The sequence below is a fragment of the Hydra vulgaris genome, chromosome 04 (genome assembly GCF_038396675.1).
Source record: "Hydra vulgaris chromosome 04, alternate assembly HydraT2T_AEP".
In the NCBI taxonomy this organism is placed as follows: Eukaryota; Metazoa; Cnidaria; class Hydrozoa; order Anthoathecata; family Hydridae; genus Hydra; species Hydra vulgaris.
In genome coordinates this window covers 37191632-37213757 of record NC_088923.1, presented here as the reverse complement: position 1 = coordinate 37213757, position 22126 = coordinate 37191632, and the positions used below count along the sequence as shown (strand labels likewise).

General features: G+C 27.4%; 1 protein-coding gene across 3 annotated transcripts in view; it reads right to left on the bottom strand.

Annotated features, from left to right (window-relative positions):
- LOC100205903 (otoferlin) overlaps window positions 1–22126 on the bottom strand; it is a 166983-nt gene that overhangs the window by 22248 nt on the left and 122609 nt on the right. For all 3 annotated transcript variants that reach the window (XM_065796220.1, XM_065796219.1, XM_065796221.1), the window contains exons 39-45: window positions 17929–17964; window positions 17708–17799; window positions 17294–17464; window positions 16368–16525; window positions 7892–8034; window positions 3281–3369; window positions 2247–2345 (exon numbers count right to left, since the gene is read on the bottom strand). In XM_065796220.1, the coding sequence (XP_065652292.1) occupies window positions 2247–2345; window positions 3281–3369; window positions 7892–8034; window positions 16368–16525; window positions 17294–17464; window positions 17708–17799; window positions 17929–17964 (788 nt within the window). The remainder of the gene's footprint in view (window positions 1–2246; window positions 2346–3280; window positions 3370–7891; window positions 8035–16367; window positions 16526–17293; window positions 17465–17707; window positions 17800–17928; window positions 17965–22126) is intronic.

The window sequence follows — 22126 nt, the reverse complement described above, 5'->3', positions numbered from 1 at the left end:
ATGACAAATGTGCTTTTTACATAACTTCTTGGATTCAGGCTGGTACGGAATCTTTGATTCCCTTTCGATGATTCCAAGTCAAGCCTTACTCTTCTCCATGGCTTTCCTCACATTGAGTTGCTGCAATTTCCAACTGAAACCATTATTTTCATATCTATTCTCATAAAATCTCATATTTCATCTCAAAAATTAGGCTCTCGTGACTTCTGGGGAATCTTTTACAGTATCAATAATAAGAGTAAATCTGTTATTCCTCCTCTCTTGTATGGTTCAGATTTTGTCACCTCACCTAAAGACAGAGCTGAATTGTTTGCTGAGAAATAATAATTGTTTGCTTTTCATCAATATCATCTCTCGATTTCACTAGTTGCATTCTACCTGATATAGCTGACAAACAGGTTGATCCATTAGTTGACATTCGAATCACTCCAGTTTCTGTATCTAAAGTGATTTCCTGCTTAGACTCATCTACAGCTTGTGGTCCGGACAACATACCTGTTATAGTCTTGCAGAAGTGTTTTCCCGAGCTGTCATCTATACTCTCAAAACTATTTAACAAGTGCTTACCAGAGTCTTGTTTTTCAGCCTGCTGGAAAGTGGCATCTGTTATCCTTATTTCCAAAAACTCTGGAGAGCGATCTGACTCATCTAACTACCATCCCATTAGTCTTCTTCCTATCAGATTTTTGAGTTTTTAATTAACAAACACTTAATCTCTCATCTTAAACTAATCAATCTTCTCGTTCTACTGCTGATTTGTTAATGGTAATGACTGATAGGTTTTATCATGCATTAGATAGATGTGGAGAGATCAAGACTATGGCTCTTGACATTTCTAAAGCTTTTGATAAAGTTTGGTACAATGGTCTTCTCCATTAGCTCTCTTCTTACAGTGTATCAGGTAACATCTTTAAGATTATTGAGTTCTTCCTTACTAATTGTAGTATAAAAGTTATCCTTAGTGGACAACACTCTTCTACAAGTCCTGTACCTTGTCTTAAACCTTGAGGAATCCCTTCTTCAGGGATTCCTCAAGGTTCTATCCTTGGCAATTTACTTTTTTTAATTTACATTAACAAATCTTCAAGAAATTCTCACATCTAAGGTGGCATTGTTCGCTGATGATACTAACATTTATTCTTGTCTTGATAAAAAGTCAACATTCTCTGATTGCTTTGAGGGGGCATTTGAGCTTAAAAATGATCTCACTTCTGATAGAACATGGAGGTCTCAGTTGCTGGTAAACTTTAACTCAGATAAGCTCAATTTTTTTTAGCTAATTGTTATCGCAATAATCAAGATCTTCCTATATATATGAACAGTGATGTACTTGATGAGTCATCTACCCTTCATCTCTAGGATTAACTTCCAATCTTTCTTGGAAACTATATCTCAAATCCATTGCAAAATTAGCATCTGCTAAGATTGTATCTCTTTATCATGCTTGCCACTTTCTCACTCAAGATACTATTCAAGATATCACTCAAGATATTTATATTTATAAATCTCAAATCCATCCTTGTATGGAATACTGTTGCAATATCTGGGGCAGATCTTTGAATGATACCCTATCTCTTTTAGACAAGGTGTGAAAACGCATTGTAAACATAGTTGGACCTGCTCTTGCAGCTAACCTTCAACCATTAACACATTGTTGTAATGTTGTTTCTCTTTATCTTTTCTTTAAATACTATAATGGGCACTGCTCTAAAGAGCTAGTGTCTCTTGTGCCATCTACTAAAATTCATTCTCGTGTTACTCGCCAATCAATTAAGTCTCATCTTTTCACTGTGACTGTTCCTAAGTGTTCTAAAAAATCTTGTTTGTTTAGTTTTTTTCCTCAAATATCAGTTCTTTGGAATTTTGCTTCCTTCATCTTGATTTCCTGATTCATATAATTTGCAATCTTTTAAGTTATCTGTCAATCGTTATCTTGCTCTATAAACTTCATCTTTTCTTTTCCAGTAACTTCCAACTCTAAGTGGTTACTTGCAGCCTTGTTGGAAGTGAAAATGTTGAAAAAAAAAATTAACTGCAGAATCGCATTGCGGTAACACCAGTGCTTTGAACCAAAATTTGTTTTACACCCCCTCCCCCCACCTATTAAAGTGGTAGAAATTTTTAGCAATTTCATTTTGTATTACACCCTCACTTTGAAAAAACTGTTAAGTAAAAATAGTTTGTGCTGCCACTAGGAACAAAACATTTTCTTAAACACTTCATAATATTTAAAATGTAATATTCACCCTTTTACATATATATCTGCACACGGTTGGCCTGTCAAAATATTGATATCTCCAAGAATGACATCTTCAGTGTTCCAGATTATACATCGAAGCTCGTACCTAAAGATAACAAAACCATTTGAAAAAATATAAACACCCTAACACTAATATTTAGCTTTATATACAAATATGGATTCAAAACAAATTTTAAGTGTTGATTTATTATTGTTTTTTGATAATAATCATTGTTTAGCTGATTTTAAACGTGGTTGCATAGACACTGATGACAATAAACATTCTAGACATCCAAATAAGACAATCAGTCATAGAAACATTAAAAAAAACCTAAAAACCATTACGGGCAATCACAGTATGAAGCCACAAAAAAGATAGCTGGCATCCTAATCTTATGAAAAGGTGGTGTTTTAAATACTCTGCATAACAATTTGAATATGTTTGCTTATCTGTTCCTCTAATTAGCTATCTTTTTGAATATTTTCCTTTCAAAACACATAAACATTTATCCATCTATTAAATAATAAAGTAACTTTTGAAATCATCAATTCTCAGCTTAACTATTGTTCATTAAAATATTCATTTTTAGATGATATAAAGGAATTATGTAAGATCCATAAAATAAATATGAAAAACTTAATTCAGGATAAAAAGAAAGTGAAAATTAATATTTCAGAAAATATAATTCCTGAAGATACTTATCAAATTTTAGTACAAGCAATTCAATGTTGGAACGCAAAGCAACAGCGAACAATTTTCAAAAATACTCTTGAAGAAAACATTCCCAAGTGATATACTTTATTCTCTCTTTATATATCTTAAACTATTTTTATGTATTTTTACCTTGTAAACACATTTACAGAGGGTGTTTAATAAAATAATAATAACACATTTTATACATTTACAGGAAAGATATCTAAGGGACCATTATTATCAAGAATTATTTAGAGACCATGCAAATATTAAAAAAAAAACACTACAAAGTTTTTAAAACACTACAAAATTTTTAAAATAAAACTAGTCATTCAAAAGAAGCTTACGAAATAGGTTTTCTCGGAGTTATATCGATAGGTGCACCTGGAGCCGGTCCTTCCATGCTAAACAAATCAATCCACAGCTGAATTCGACCCTACAAATTTGTGTGTATTTATATATAATAATTATATGACATATATCATGTTTAAATAACATTTTGTTTCTTCAAAATTGAATTTGTACTCATTATTATACATAATTTTATAACATCTAAAATTTAATTTTTATTTTTGATTTAAAGTTAAAGCCTGCTACTTTATTTTTTAAATTAATGGAATTTATTAAGTGTTTTTTTTCAGGTTACCTAAATAATTGGCAACAATCTGGTCAGCCAACTATAACAACGCAAAGAGATGAAAGTTTTTAATTTAAGTTATGAAACATGACAAAAAATTATCATCAAATGCTCTCTACCATAAATTACACTGGAACAAATGTGAGTGCAAAAACTACTAAAAGAATTATAGAAACAATTACGTGGTGATCTGCATACAAAAATCTGAGACTTTTTAACAAAAAAAACAATCCTTACTTTTTTGCTATTATTTTGTTGAGAAAAAGGTCAAAAGAAATAATTCAAAATCTTGTAAACTCAATGTCAATGAAAGTAAATAAATGCATACAAAAGTTTCTACATATTAAATAATAAAATGCTTTTCAAGTTCTTTTCATTTTGTTAACTGTTATTTTTAATCATTATTTAAAATATACCCTTAACTTTTAGTTAACCCTTTTTGTAATTTAAAATAACATGTTTCATTATTTTTAATTTTTTAGCATCAAAATCATTGAGTTTATATTTGTTTTTGTTTGATTTCCACATTGTATATATACTTTATTTGTAGCATTAAAAAAATAAAAAATAAAAATACACTTTAGTTATCAATTTATTTTATTTTGAATATTTTTTTAATGAATTTTTAGTTTTTAATAAAGTTTTATAAAAAAAAACTAAGTGACTCTAATTTATATATATATATATATATATATATATATATATATATATATATATATATATATATATATATATATATATATATATATATATATATATATATATATATATATATATATATATGTATATATATATATATATGTATATATATATATATATATATATATGTATATATATATATATATATATATATATATATATATATATATATATATCTACACATACATATATATATATATAGATACATACATATATATATATATATATATATATATATATATATATATATATATATATATATACATATACATATATATACATATATATATATATATATATACATATATATATATATATATATATATATATATATATATATATATATATATATATATATATATATATATATATATATAAATACAAGGGCCATTCAATAATTATATTACATTATACTATTACTCAAAAATAATTGAATTGATCTGTATGAAACTTTCAGGACGTAAAGCTGGCAACTTTTCAATGACATCTGAACAGCTGTTTAATCATCTTTTGTAAACACAACCTCAAATTTACTCAATTAATTATCGCAAGTTCTCTTGAGAATTGCACCGTGGAAGAACAACGTGCCATGATCAGATTTTATGTTGTACAAGGTGAGAAAGGTGGTAAAATCCATAAAAGAATATTAAAAGTGTATGGAAACAATTATTTGAATTGTTTGAACTTTACAAATGAGTACAACAGTTTCAAAGTGGCCACACAAAAGTTTCCAACAAGCAATGCAGTGGACAACCAGTCGAAGTTGGAACTTACTCTCTCAAATCTTGGATCGACGATTGGAACTTACTCTCTTATCACTTATCACTTGGCATAATAGGCATTATTCACAACTCAAAACTCGAAATTATTATTGTATTCTAGTTTAAAGTTCGTTTAGTAAAAAAAAATTGTTCGTTAAAGGCTCGTCTGTAAACAATGCAAGTCCAAATCAACAAACAACATAAACAATCCTACAGTCTATTAAACATGCAAATAAACAACATTTGGAGAATACTAAGTTATTATCGGTATATATTCCGAGGTCAGTTTCTGAATTAGAAGATTTGATGTCAATTCTGTTTTCTTCACTGCATTTTAAACCAAGCCAAGTTGAATTTTTGTTGCCATAGATTTCGAGTTTGGACAAAAGAATTATATGATCAACTGTATCAAAGGGTTTACTTAGATCTTTTAAATATATCATGAACAAGATGTAAGATTACAAGATCAGTAGAATAAAGTTTTTTGCAGCACAAGAAAACCTGTGCCAGATGGAGGTGTCACAACTCATGAACGCTTTAAATCAGTCAACAGTTAAAACATTGATATTCAACTGAATGAGAATGTTCTTTTCAAAGAATTGTAATATGTAATGAAAATGGATTCACCACTATGAGCCAGAGTCAAGATTTTCTTGAACCCCAAAGAACAATCAACACCCAGTACTACAGTGACATGTTAGAAAACAAGGTAAGACCTGTATTCAAAAAAAATTTCGCAAGCTCTTGGTTGAAGGCATGATTTTCCTTCATGACAATGCCCATCCACATACATCACAGCTGATAAAAGAAAAATTTCAAAAACTGGGGTGTGAGATTCTTCCACATCCCCCATACAGCTCCAACCTTATTCTATCAGACTATCTGTTAGGACCCCTTAAAGATGGTCTATGAGGAAAACATTTTCAATGAAATGAAGAGGTCAAAAATCAGGTGCAAAAGTGGCTTCAAGATCAACTCAAAGAATTTTATGCCAAGGGCATTTACAAATTAGCAGAAAGATAGAGCAAGTGTATAGGTGTTGCTGGGAACTATGTTGAAAAGTATCAAAATTTTGTACTGATTGAATAAACCATTTTTGCGTAATAATAAATTGTCTCATTAACACACACACACATATGTATGCGTGCATGCACGTGTGTGTGTATATATATATACACATACATATATACATATACCTTTAGTTACATAATAATCTCTTTATATCTCTTAAGCTGCATAGACATTAGTCAATAACATAAGTTTAGCTGATTTGAGTAAGTTATTTTATCTGGTGAGAAAATCATGTTGTGATTTTATTTTATTCTGTTTACAAACTTAATTTATTTACTTTTATGAGAAGTTCTTTTAAGGTAAACTTGATTGTTAAACATTTTAGATAAAATATAAAAAAACAACTTATATATAAAAAATTCAAATAATTCACTTTTAAAAATCAAGAAAAATAACTCACTGGTTAAAGTCAGTTAGCTATTTAAACATTAAACAGTTTTAAAATTGACCATGTTTTAAATGATTCGAGTTTTTTATATCATTTCATTTTTTACGTCTTACTTTATTGTTAAAAAGTTGCTGAAATATTTTTTAATGTTTTTAAATTATTGAAAATCTTGGCAATGTTAGTGGAGTTGAAAAACCAATTTTTCCAATCTTGCCTAATATATTGAGTTTCCAATTTAATTTGAGTATAGGTAAGACTAAATGAGCTTGTCTTATAGGAGGATCATGTAAATTTTAAATGGTAATCTTTCTATTAATATGTTCACAATAAAAATAAAGCATCTGTTTATATACAAATTACTTTAATTCTTCAATATTGTCAAATCTATTTAAGAAACTTGGAAATACTTTTTTGTTGTTGTTGTTTTAATTTAAAAAATGGCAAAAACTTATTTCTGACAATATAAGACAATTGTGATAAATGTCTAACAATTTTAAATTATACAGATGAAATAAAGTGATATTATGTTCATAAGTTTGAAAATTATGATGCAAGTATTTTGTAGTTAAATTCACAAGCTCATTAAATCACTTTACTGAGAAATCAAAAATTATCATTTAATAAAAAACATCTAAAAATAAATATCAAAGTTATAAACCCAACTATTTTTTTTGGTAATGTTGAGCATTTCTTGTATAAAAAATCCTCTGCACAAAAAATGTAGTCAGACAAGCATTTTTTTTTTTTTGCAGTCAACGTCAAAATTTTAAAAATTTGTTTTAAATTTAAAATTAAAAATACAATTTTAAACTTTACTAATTTTAAACAACATTAAAAAAAATTTAAAATTTAATGAAAAAAATTATAAAATTTTGTTTGTTGAACTCATGTTACAATAAAACTTACAGTTTAATTTGCTTACATTATATGCTTACTTAACTAATATAAAGTTGGTTATATTTATTTATTATAAATTTATAGTTGTAATTTATTGTTGCCAAAGAATTAGAATTTTCACTTAAAATTTTATTAAATATAAATTTTAACATAATTGATATAAATTTTTTTTTGACATAGTAGCACAATAAAACTCTCAGGTTAATCTGTTTACAAAATACTTAACCAGTTGGTTATAGCTAAAACTTAAACAGTAGAGTTTAAGTTTTAACTATAACCAACTGGTTAAGTAACAAAAATAACAGTCAATAAAATAAAATAACTGCAAAAAGAAAAAATTAAAATGCAATTGTGGTAATTAAAATGTTAAACTAATACAAATAATAATAAATACAAATAAGTAATAAAAAAATAAAAAATAAAACAAATAAATATTTAAAAAAATATGGCTCTACTCACTCAGGCGAACTTTCACTCTAGCCATATGAAAAAGCTTTCTACTCACCTGCTCTATACCTGGAATGTCTGATTTAAGTAAGGACCTTGTTTCAACATGCTCAGGAACAAGTACATAACCTTTACCCTCAATCATTGAAAAGTTGTGAAGTGCTTTTAATGCACTGGGTTCATCTGACTGTTTAGGATTACCTAAAATAACATATATATATATATATATATATATATATATATATATATACACACACACACACACACACACACACACACACACACACACACACACACACACACACACACACACACACACACACACACACACACACACACACACACACACACACACACACACACATTTATATATAATATATATTAGTGTCCCAAAAAAGAACATTTTTGAAAATATTCTGCTCCCACCCCCTAAATGCGTTCTATCTAATACAAAAACACTAGGTTTAAAATTTTTTTGAATAAAAAATATTTTAAGAGGTTTCTCAAGACCTTCAAATATTTAATGGGTCCCTAATATTTTCAAAAATATGTCAACCTGGTACTCAAATGAAGCAAAATTATAAAAAAATTTCAAAAATAATATTTAATTCGAAAAATTGTTATTTTTGGTTTTATTACATAAAAAATATCGTTTTTTAACGAAAAATGAAAAAAAAAGCATTTTTTATGTTTGTTTTTTTCATTTTTCAGACACGTTCACTGAGAAGTCGAATTCTTTTAAGCAGTTATTTGACATTTGTACCTGCAAATGCTTTAATTCGGGCATTAGAGATAGGAACTTATGCACGTGCCCACTGCCAAATAAAATTCCATTGATAGAGTGGGATTTCTGGGTTGACCAGAAAACTGTTAGAAATATGATAATTGGTGGATTAGACAAAGAAACGACAGCAACACTGGAAAAGAGACAAAAACGCAAATTTATGAAATCAATGTGTGATGAAGCACAGTCAAAAAAGGTTGAATATGAAACTGAGAAAGATATTGATGAGGATGAGCGTAACACGTCTGAAAGTAGTTATACATCAGAGGAAGAAGCAGTATCAGTGCAGAGCAGAAACAAGTACAAGGAATTATGTAAGCAGTTGATCGATGCAAAATTAGCAACAGAGATACATGTCTTATTGTTAATGCTGTTTTAAAAGACCTCAGTATGTTGTCTTCAGCAACAATTCTTGATCCTTCAAAGCTACGTCGACAAAGGAATTTCTGGAGAGATACTCTGGTTGAAGAACATATGCAGAGCAATAAGGAATTGTGCTGTATAGGCTTTGATGGAAAACAAGACGTTACATTAGTTGAGAGTTTTGGTTGTAGAAGAAGTAAAAAAGAAGAACACTATAGTATTGTCTCGTATCCAGGAAACATATACATCGATCATGTAGTTCCTGAAGGTAGTAAAGCTGCTGATATAACAAAGGAGTTAGTGTCAGTTATTATAGAGACAAACTCCGTAGAAAGCATTCAAGGTGTTGTGTGTGATGGCACAAATAATAATACAGGTAAAAGCAACGGAATCATAAGAAAATTGGAGGAGAACTTAGGTAGACCATTAGAGTGGTTGGTATGCCATCTACATTGTAACGAGCTGCCATTTAGAAGGTTTTTGGCAGGCGTGGATTTTGCTCGAACTACAGGACCTTCCACATCGACAGGTACAATTAGCTCAGCTCTAGAATATGATCCGAATGAATTGCTTGTCGTTAATTATTTGCCAATTACTGGTAAGGTGACTGATTGTGATAAGAAGGATATAACATTAAATCTGGCTGCGACATTGTTCATTAACATGATTGACTGGGACCAGAGTAATGTTACGTCTCCTCCGATGCTATCACACCTTTCAAATGATCAACTTACTTACACACATCCAATATTACTTACTGTTCCATGTCATTCACAGGCAGTAGAGAGAACAATTAAAGACGTTAGCGCTGCGAGCTGTAAAGTTTATGAGAGAAAATCCCGTCATGGTATGGTGTTACAGAGTAAGAAATCCAGATTAGAGATACCAAAAATAGACAGCAAGAAAGATTTTATTAACAGTTAGGTTAAACAACTTTGTATTGTTGCTGTTTAACATTGATTCGTTACAGTTTACATTCTTTTTAATTTGTAATACATTGCAATATATTACACTAACATTGGGTATTTATGTAGTCTTTCTAGTCAGAGTTGGGACCTGTAGACAATGTCCATAAAATAAAAAGTGAGGTTTTTTCAAACAAGTACATCAAAAAGCAACTTTTTAGACATGTACAGGATCTCCAATTTAATATTTTTTACATTTCGACTCACCTTAATATATATATATACATATATATATATATACATATATATATATATGTGTATATATATATATATATATATATATATATATATATATATATATATATATATATATATATATATATATATATATATATATATATATATTATATATATATATATATTAAAAAATGGCAAAAATATGAAAATAAACATATATGTCTTTTTGATGCTGAATTCAATAAATGTACTTAATGCTAAAATATTAAAGGAACATGCTTAAAAGTTATTAAAACAACTAGTTTCTATAAACCAATATCTCAAAACACCCCTGTCAAATTTTTTTTGTTTGTTTTCAGCTGCTTATAATCTTACTAGGCACAAAAAATCTAACTGGAAAAACACCTGTAACATATGGAACTTTAATTTCAAAGATATATCAATTTTTAAAAAAATACCTAATATATATTTGTAAATTAAATAAAAATTAGTTAACCGTAATTTTAAAAATTACTTAAATATACAAGATTTTTAAAGGTATCGAAAATGTAAGTTATTTTGACTGTGTTTGTAGTAGTTCACAATACTGTTGCCATTTTACTTGTATTTCTTTTATTTTAGCATTTTCAAAAACCCTGTTATCTCCAAGATGTATAAATTGATGAAAGCTACAAGTACCAGGTAGAGTTGTTACACTAGTGTACCTTTCATTTTGCTCTTCACGTTGCAATTGTAAGTTTAATCCCTTTATGTAAATGAAGTTAACAACCTTGATTTTCTCAATACAAAACTCAAACATAGCTTCTGATGTGAAAATTTGGTTTCTGTATGGTTGTTTTAATTCGCTCTAAGTTGGCATAGATTGTAAAAGCTTTTACAATTTTGTACTGCTAAAACTTGTTTTTTTTGTTGCGCAATCATCAGTGAATAAATGTAATTTGGACAGATTGGAAAATTTTGTTTTTAATATTGGTATGATTAGTTGGAAAATTTTGTACACACTAGTTACATCATGTGTAATTTTGTCTGATATAAAACAGTAAGAAATATGTTTCAGTACATTTTTATCATCCTTATAGTATATCAATAACGGATGTAAAGAACATTGTTGAGTGTTCCAATAATAGTTCTGTATTTCATCTTGGACTACAAAAGCATAATTTTCAGCAAAGTCACCAATAATGATAATGTTTATTGTTCCATATTTTGTTTTAGTTAGTACTATGATTAAGAGTGAGCAATAAAAGAATGAGCTTGTAGCTTTTCAAAACAAGATGCTAATAATTTAACAAACATTAGAATATCTGCTGTTAAACTCAAGATCAGTAGTTAGCCATTGCTTGTAGTATACCTCCAAATCATCTTCGTATTCTCCAAAAGTTCATACAAATATTTGGTAAGTGGTTTTTTACCAGGACAATTAACAAACTGTGCAAGCATGCATTCTTTCTTTTCTACTGAGTAAACAGTTTTCGAAAGTAAATCATTATACTTTAGTCCAATATTTAAGGCATCCACTAGCAAAATGGCATTTTGGTGATAAGAACAAACACAAACCGAATGTATACACTTTGCACCTGGCAAAATTCACCACTTTGGTCTAAACGAAGCAAATTTTGAGTAACTTATTTGTATTACTAGGTTGTTTTCTTTGTATAATACATATAGTTCCTTTAAGTTACACAAAAGCAGTTTTTTTTTGTTTATGGGCGTTCTTTCCAATGCCTCTTTTTTTCCAGGCTTAGTTCTACTTAAATCACTTGAGTCATAAAACAATTTAACAGAACCTTGTATTTCTTTGTGTAACACTTTATCTTTATACAACGGAGAGATAGCTAACAATCCTTTTTTTATTAAAATTTTGTTTAGCCATTTTTGCCTGGTATTCTGTAACTACAGAGTTACTTTGTACTTTTAATATCGGCCGGAAGTAGAAGAACACTAAGAGTTTTGATGACTTTAAAAGAGATTTTAGAGGAGATATATTAAAATTTTTGAGTTCTTCATTGATCTCCTGTCTTTTTGATTTGAATGATGATATTAGAAAATCCTCAACTTGTTCACCCTGACTTTGCTTCTCTTCTTTAAGATCTTCTTTTCTGGCACTCATTTGCTTACAACGTTTGCAAAAATTCTTCCTAGTAATAATATTCAAACAACTTCTCATCATGACTTGTGACTCTTTTATCATAACTATGCCAAGGTTTTCTAAAAGTAATTGAATTGTATAAAGCTTATATGCACAATTGTTTAAAACATTGTTTATGCTTTGGAAAATACAAATTAAAAAAGTATATATAATAAAATATTTAAATACTACATCTACTTACTTGTGATTTTCTTTGTATGTTTATTGAATGAATCACAACATGCTTTCTGCTATATAAGATACATTTTCAAATATTACTTAAAGCTTTAATAGCATCTTGTTGGCCTTTGCATGCATCTGATGTCATTATGCCAATAGAACAGAATCTTAAGATAAATTACTTAGTATGAATGTATTTCCTGAAAAAAAAAGAATTCTTCTTTCCTACTTAACTTTCAGTATTTATAAAATTATAATATATCTTTGAAATTAAAGTTCCATATGTTGCAGTTGTTTTTCCAGTTAGATTTTTTGTGCCTAGTAAATTGAATCAAATCAAATATATTTCTGAATAAAAGTTCTTACAACAAGGATATTTACAAACAGTAATGAATACTAATATTAAGTAAACACCTGTCAAATTCAATAGTAATAGTGATAATAACAACAATAAATATAATATAGATATCAATAATAGTAGTAATTATAAAAAGTTATACTATAAAAATATAACAATAATAAAATAAAAACAACAACAATGACAGTAATAAAAATAATTATTATTATAACAACAATACACTAATAATACCAATAATAATTACTATAATAATAACAACAATATTAATATTAGTAGTAATAGTTAAAAGTAGTTAATAATAGTAAATATTTATAAAAATAACAATAAGCAATAGTAATGACAACAAAAATTATTATAGAATTAGAAATATCAAATGTGTTTTATTAATAAAAGTAATTATGAACAATACTAAAGACAACATAAATTGATTATAGAAATTATAAATACTAACTGTATTTTTTAATAAAAAGTAGAATAAACTAGTTTTAAAGGTTGAGAATGAATTGAGAGCTTTTAGTCTATAAGGAAGGTTGTTCCAAGTTTTAATGCTTTGATATTTTATAGATTTATGTCCGTAATTATGAGAGCGGTGTTTAAAGACAGACAGGTTTGAATTACTAGTAGAATGAAGGTGATAACAAGTGTTAGCACTTTAGGAAAAGAAATTGATGAAAGTTAAAGGTAGGTAAAGTTAAAGGTATTGCGTTTGTGGTAAGTAAGGTAGTTAGGAAAAGTTAAAGTAAGTAAAAAGTAAATAAAGAAAGGTAAGTAGGAAAGTTAAAGGTAGGTAAGTTAAAGGTATTGTGTTTGTGTAAAGGTAAGTTAAAGGTATTGTGTTTGTGGTTTCAGACAAATTGACAGTTTAAAAGTTGAATATAGTCACATAGTTTTAATACCTTAGTTAGGTATTACATAGTTTTAATACTTTAGTTAGGTAATACTAAGTTAGGTAGAGCACATTAGGATTAAAATAAATATTTTGGAAATAAATAATTAAAGCTTTGTTTTGGGGGGTGGGATAACCTAATAAGAGCTTGTTGATGAGACTGCCCCCATACTTGGCATGCATATCTTAGATGTGAGCCAAAAATAGCATGGTATATGTTCAAGAGTGTTTCAAGATTAACATAATGATGAACTTTGGCCAACATGCCATTATTTTGATTGCTAAGTCTTTGAAGTAGGATAAAAAGGAAAGATTTGAATCAATTTTTATGCCAAGATATTTAATTGAGTTAACAGGCTCAAATTTTTTGCCACTTAATCTAAAGTTCATATGTTTATAGATTTTTGTTTTATTTGATATAAAGATAACGAGTTTAGTTTTATTAGAGTTTAGAAAAAGTTTGTTGGAGCGAAGCCATCGAATTAGATTGGCAAGATTATGGTTAATGTGTATGTTAATTTTTTCAAAGGATTTAATAATTAGCAATAGATTAGTATCATCATCAAAGTGGTAAACAGTAGCAAGCTTAATGGATGTATGAAGATCATTAATATAAAGAAGGAAAAGCAGTAGTCACAATACTGAACCCAAAGGAACACCATTAGAACATTTTACAAGGTTAGATTTTGAGTCATTGATAGAAACAAATTGTGTTCTTTTGTTTAAATATGTAGTAAACCATTTAAGGGGTATGCCTCTGATCCCATAGTATTCTAATTTTTTCAACAAAATTGAATGATCTACTGCATCAAACGCTTTCTGTAAATCAACAAACACACCACATGCAAAATATTTATCATCCATTGCTTTTCTAATCAATTCACTCATTTCAATGAGAGCATAAGTTGTGGAGTGATTGAATCCAAACCAGACGAAATCCATACTGATGGGTGTAAAAGCATTTAAATTTTTCCAAAAAAGCATAGAGCCTACTATGCATTGCCTTCTCAAAGAGTTTACCTATATTAGAAAACAGGGAGATGGGTAGTAATTGGTGAAATCTAGTAGAGAGCCTTTTTTAAATATTGCAATCACTTTAGCAACTTTAAAAATATCTGGGAAAACACCACTTTTAAATGAGTTATTTATAACAATACGGAGAGGCTTTGAAATAATGTGATTGATTTGATTGATTGACCAAAACGCTTTTCTGTTTTTAAGCGTGTTTGTAATGAGACCAGATATTTCATTTTCAGTTACAGGATTAATAAAAAATGATTTAGCATCTGGAACGTTAAGAAAGTCACTAAATATGTGTTAAGGGGTATGGCTCTGCTAAGTTGTTTGTTATATAAAGTGCTAAAAAAAGTTATTAAATATATTAGATACGACAGCGTGATCAGTGATAACATTTTCGTTTAATTCAAGTTAAAAAATGTATTGTGTGTAGAAGGTCTAACATTAATGATTTCTTTTATTCTTTTCCAGGTGTTTTTAATATTGCTCAGATTATTAATATGTAATTATAATATGTAATAAAGTATGTTTTTTTGCTAAATTTTAATGAATTGCAAATTTGTTTCTATAAAATTTAAATGTTGCAAATAATTCATTTTTTTTATAAATTTTTTTTGATTTTTTATAAACTTTTTATAAAGTTTGTTTTTAACTGAAATAAGTATTCCATTGATTAAAGTATTTCACTGATTTAAGTATTCCATAAATAATCCAAGGTTTTGATTTTAGCATAATTTGTTGGTTGGTTGATTTTAGTATAATTTGTTGGTTGGTTGATTTTAGTATAATTTGTTGGTTGGTTGATTTTAGTTTAATCAAAAAAAATTTATGTTTATTTTCATACTTTTGCCATTTTTATTACTTTTTTTTTTAAGGAAAACATTTTTTCAGAATGTTATGAAAATTTTGGAAAACCAGGTCAATATTAAAATTGCAGTATCTTGTTAATGCTCAACATTTTGAAACTTTATGTGTTAACTTTTCTTTTTAACATGCAACAGCCAAAGAAGTTTTTAAAAAAATTTGAGGACCCATGGTTTGAAATGTCCTAGATTTTGGGTGATTTGATGCAGAATTACCCAAACCTTCAGTTAGATTGTTTAAGATACCACCTCTAAACTCTGAAGCAACAAACTATAGAGATATAATTGACTTTTAAAATATATAGTCATAAAACAAAAGTATTAAACCTTCAATGTTCAAATCACTTGAATCAACACTCGGGTTCTAGAAAAAGACTTTAACCTTGCCACTAAAGCCTGACAGTCTATGAACCTCAGAATGACAGTTTTATTTTGTGCAAAAACAGAGTTGCAATCATCTATGATCTTTAACACAAAACTTGATTTTAGCAAAATTTAGCTTGTTTTTTTTCTTCAAAAAATAAACTTAAATTAGACTTAATTTACTCATTAACATTTACTCATTATGTTTTTTGATTGTTTGTAACTAGCACTGGTTCAATCATCCTTGCAAAACATACACACAAGATATATGTAGTAATTATATAAAGTAATGTAACTGCATAAAAAATTTAGAAAGAATTATGAAATACAAATATGTGCTAATTACCAAAATAAGTTTCTAAAATATATAAAATTATATAAAATTTCTTTTATATACTTATTTCTGTGTAGTGATTGATAATTTTTGTTCAAGATAATTTAAAGGTTTACCATTATCATCCAAAATATGGTCTTTTGCACAAAACACCCATTTTTCCACACGACATTTGCCAGGAGTAAAATGAGGACCATCTAACTTTAGGTCTTTACACAACCGCTGTAGTATTGCTGTTGGTTTGATTGGATCACGCCACTTGTTAAAACCTTGACTTAAATTTTAAATTTTTAAAATTTATTATAAAAACTGATTTTAAAATTTGAATTAAAAAATATTATTAAAAAATACATTTTTGTGATAATAGATTAGTGGTAGGGCACTTAGCTCACAATCAAGAGGTTCAGGGTTCAAACCCATGCCTCTGGAAATACCCTGTTTATACCTTGTTTTTTTTACTCTGACTGTGTTTCAGAGTTTAGACTTAAGAGAGAGTTGTAAATAAAATTAAAAATTCTTCCTCAACTTTAGTGGATAAAAAAAAAAAATTCCTTGATTGTAGCGCATAAAAAAAAAACTCTCTTGACTATAGTGCATAAAAAAAAAATACTGCCTCGACTGTAGTGCATAAAAAAAAAATACTGCCTCGACTGTAGTGCATAAAAAAAAAATACTGCCTCAGCTGTAGTGGATTAAAAAAAAAAATACTTCCTCGACTGTAGTGCATAAAAAAAAATTTCCTTGACTGTAGTGATAAAAAAAAAATACTGCCTCGACTGTAGTGCATAAAAAAAAAAATACTGCCTTGACTGCAATGGATACTGTGGAGCTTTGGATGTATGAACTTGAGAGAAAAATTGACTAATAATCTAATAATACTAAAAAACTATAGTTAATAAATAATATTAAAATTACTAATTTGCGACAAATCAATAAATTAAATAATTAACCAAACAATCAGTGTAACATAAGTAAACAATGAAAAACTTAAAAATCATGTTAAAGAGAAAAATTTAGAAACAAAACGTTAAATTTTTTTTACATGTCATAATTCGTTGATAATCCACATATGGCACGATGTTTTGAAAAAAATCTGTTTTCAATATCAATTTTTGTTTCACCAATTAAATCATCAGAGCCAACCAAGTCGTAATCATATATAGAGACCACCAACATATTGTCATGCGGCAAAGTCACTTCAAAATCAAATGTTCTAAAAGACAGTTCAAGACATTAATAAAAAGATTTACTATTTAAACTTGTAGAATTCTAGAAAAAATGTTATTTAGATTTACAATTAACACCTGAGGTGTTGATTAAAAAATCAACATATTAACTTCACACCTGATAACTTTATAAAGTTATTAGGTGTGAAGTTAATATGTTATTACTTGAAATACAATAGAAGGAATAAAAAGATTACCAATGTTTAACAGTTGTTATTATTAGTACTTGCCTTCCAATGGTTGGATTAAGTTGTTTGGGTACATAGTTATCTCGGTCTTTTACTACATGCTTTCCAACAGCTATCTTAACATAAGGGTCAGCCTGTTCAAAATAAAATATATTACAAAATTGTTCTAACATAAGTCATGTCACCATTATTTTTAACTACAGGTTTAAAAACTATAAAAAAAAAAATAATAAAGCTTAAAAACACTAATGAAAAAAAACAACCTTTCCATCCATATCAGTTGGTTTTAAATCAATAGCCTGTTAAAAAACAGAATTATATATATATATATATATATATATATATATATATATATATATATATATATATATATATATATATATATATATATATATACATATATATAATAAGAATATAAAAAGAAGTAAAAAACAAGACATTACTCCTATTTAAAAGTTTCAGAAAAAGTCTAATTAATTGTCAATTATCAAAAGATATATATTACATTATTACTTGAATATAATTGATAGAATATCCAGGTAACTTTGAACACTTTGCGTTATTTTTAACTCTACATAAAATTTCTTACAAACCAGATAATAAATATTTTTGCATAAAGAGTGTTCTGATGATCTTCTTTTTGTAGACTTATATTAATTTGCTAATTATTTCTTAAGAAAACAAAGTTCAAAAAAACAAAGTTCAAGTGAGGATTCAAAGCTACGCTTGCATTTAGAGTAACTTTCTTAAAGTTACCCTAAATGCAAGCGTTTAACTGAACAACTTTACATTTAAGTTATTTTAAATGTAAAGTTGTTCAGATTTCTTTGTATTGCTTTATAATAAATTTTAAAAATATCTTTTTGTATACTTCATATAAAGTAATTTTTAGAAACTCTAATATACAAAACACAAAATTATAGTATAAAAATTAAATATGATATATAAGAATCTAACTACATATATATAAATATATGTATAATATAATATAACTAAATATATTATATAAGTATATTATATAAACTTTGTAACATTTTTTTGTATTATATTCTATATTGTATATCCAAGTGATCCTATCCCACCTCCTATGTATTGAGTAATAAAAGCTTATAAACCAGCAAAATTGTATCCTACGAGAACAATTATTTCTACTATTGGCACACCAAACCACGGAATATCAGAACTCTTAGTTAAGATTATACAACCAAATGTCTTAAATGAAAATCCAACATGATTAAAAAACACTTTTGACTTTACAAAAAAAAAAAGAAAATTGGAATATCGCCAACAATGAGATTCTTATGATGTTGTAAATCTGTACCCATCAATTTCATTAAAAGAAGCCACCTTTATACTTTTAGAACAATTAAATAACAGTTTATCATATAAAAACTTAACAAACTAAGTATACCTGAAACAAAACAACGAATAGAATTTTGCTTATATCAATGTTATTTTCATTGGAGCAATGAGATTTACGTAATGGAGAACTTAAGACTAATCAGACTTTCTTTCATGGTGGTTCTCACAGAATTTTTTCTACAATTCCATGAAAATAATGCAATTAAATAGCATTGACGATAAATCCTGTATTTAACCTTGAACCATTTTTACAATACGTTGACAATGATCATGCAAAATTTCCTATCATCAAACAAGCAAAATAATTCCAAGATATTTTAAATCAACTATATCCTGCAATATAATACATAATTAAAGTTGAAAACAATACAAAAATGCTTAAAATACTTGATACAACCATTATAAATATCACAATAGGAAAATATGAGTACAAAGTATATCGAAACAAGGCAATCACTAACATTCAAATTAAAATGCATTCAAATCACGATCCAAATATTTTAACTACTATATTCAAAGGATTTCTTCACAGAGCTTACTCTATCTGTAGTAAACATCATTTGCAAAACAAAATAAATTTTTTAACTGACATGTTTATTGAAAATGGGTACGATTAAATACAATTGAGGAATATTACACACCAATTTCATTTAAAAGAATAAAAACACAATTCCATCAGAATAAAATAATTTTCGTGTAGTGTTATTACCATGGGTACTAGGCCTTCGCCAAAACTTTGCTAAAACTTCGAAAAATATTCCAAAAAGCCAGTTAAAGAACTGTATTTAAATCAAATCCAAATTTAAGATTAACACCAAAAAACAAATCAAATCTACAGAGTAACAGCCAACCTATATAATAAAATGCAACTGTTCTAAAGTTTATGTAGGTAAAACAAAAATCCAGGTAAATACACGGATGCGTCAACATCAGAGGAACATTGACAAAAAGAAACCTAATCAATCTGCATTAGCACTTCATAAAACCTTCTGCAAAGAAGATATTATTTGGGAAAAAGCAAAAACAATATAGGTATAAAACAAAATGTTTGAAAGAAAATTAGGGAGGCACTAGAGTTAAAAAATAACATGTGCTCTGCGCAAAACGGTGGGATTAATCTCAATGAAGACCAATATGTCAAAACTATGTTTTGGATACCATTTTTTAAATTTAAAAACAAAAGAAGCCATTCAACTGCTGACATCAATAGTAACAATTTTTTATATAATTTATTATGGTTAAAAAATTATTTTAATATTTTACAAGCTGATGATGTTGAAAAATGCGAAAATTTATATAATAAAATTATTAGTATTGAGAGAAACTGAAGAAATATATATATATATATATATATATATATATATATATATATATATATATATATATATATATATATGTATATATATATATATATATGTATATATATATATATATATATATGTATATATATATATATATATATATATATATATATATATATATATATATATATATATATATATATATATATATATATATATATATATATATATGTACACAAAAAAAGTATTGTACACTTAGTTAAGCTAACTCATACCGAAAAAGAGAGCTTCAGTACATAACTCTGTGTGTGTGTGTGTGTGTATATATATATATATATATGTATATATATATATATATATATATATATATATATATATATATATATATATATATATATATATATATATATATATATATATAGGGGGGAGGGGGGCAGCGTTTGGACATTTTTAAAACATTTTTTTATAAATCAATATTTTAATTATTCTAACCACTTTTTTTCTTCTGAATAGTCAAAACAATGATTAAGGAACAAAACTGCAGTGTTTTAATAAATTCTGAGCAAAAAATTAAGTCAGAATTACTATTTCTTTAACACGCATGAAAATGTTCAAAACTGCCCCAACCTGAGGTAGCTTTGAACACAACTGAGGTAGCTTTGAACACACCTGGTGTAGCTTTGAATTATCTCTGGCAAATGGAAATAACTAGAGGTTACACTTTTTTTTTGTTTAAATAGAGCATTGATTTACTTTATAATTTCATTAAGTTTAGGTTTCTAATAGTAAAAGTATATATACATTTTTATACAATATAATCTTATAATCACTCTAGAGAGTCAATCAAACAAAAGTTATATATTTACAACTTTTACAACCAATACAACCAGGTGGTCCTCCTTTTATCATGGTGTCATGTAACCGTTCTCTTGGAAATATGAAGACAGGTGGAAGGAAATTTCCAATGGCATTTCCTATACCACGCATAGTAATTAGTTGTCCACGTTCAGCAGACACATACTGTCCTACTTGTTTTGTTCCACGTGATGCCTTAACATGGGGTACTTGTACTACTGTCTTAATGCTGGTTTCGTCGATATTATAAATTCTATCAGGAGCGAAATTATACTTTTTTTTAACTTTTTCATAGTTATGAAAAAACTGATTTACGTTGTGCTGATTGAAACTTGGCGTTTTTTGTTTTGAATCCATAATTTTCATTCTGTTTTTTTTCAATTAAAGGGTTTTTATTTTTTTCAGATTCTAAGAAAAAATGGGCTTTCCAACGAATTCTTTTAATAGAGTGTTCTACTTTGTCTATTAATGAAATAGTATAACTTTTTTTGTCTGGGATCGGGATATTAACGCCCCACCATTTATTTCTGACCTGGAAAATTTTGAAAATGATTTATTACACTTAATTAAAACTATAAAATTCCAAAACATAAATAATGAATTCCAAAAACAATTAAAATTAGACATTAATAATATAAAATTGAACCCTAATATTTTAGTTTTTGCTGACAAAACAAGTAACATTTACCAAATTACCCCAGAAACTCATCAAAAAATACTGCGCGATAATATTTCTAATAATTATACAAAAGCACCAAAAAACTTGGAAAACGCCATTAATTTAGAAGCTCAAAACATCGCCAAAAATATTAATTTAGATGCGAGAATTGAATCAGTTGCACCGGCGCAAGCGTTTGTTTCGCTAAAAGATCACAAACCAAATTTTCAAAATAAACTCCCTTGTAGGCTACTAGTACCTTCAAAAAGTGAACTAGGGCACGTT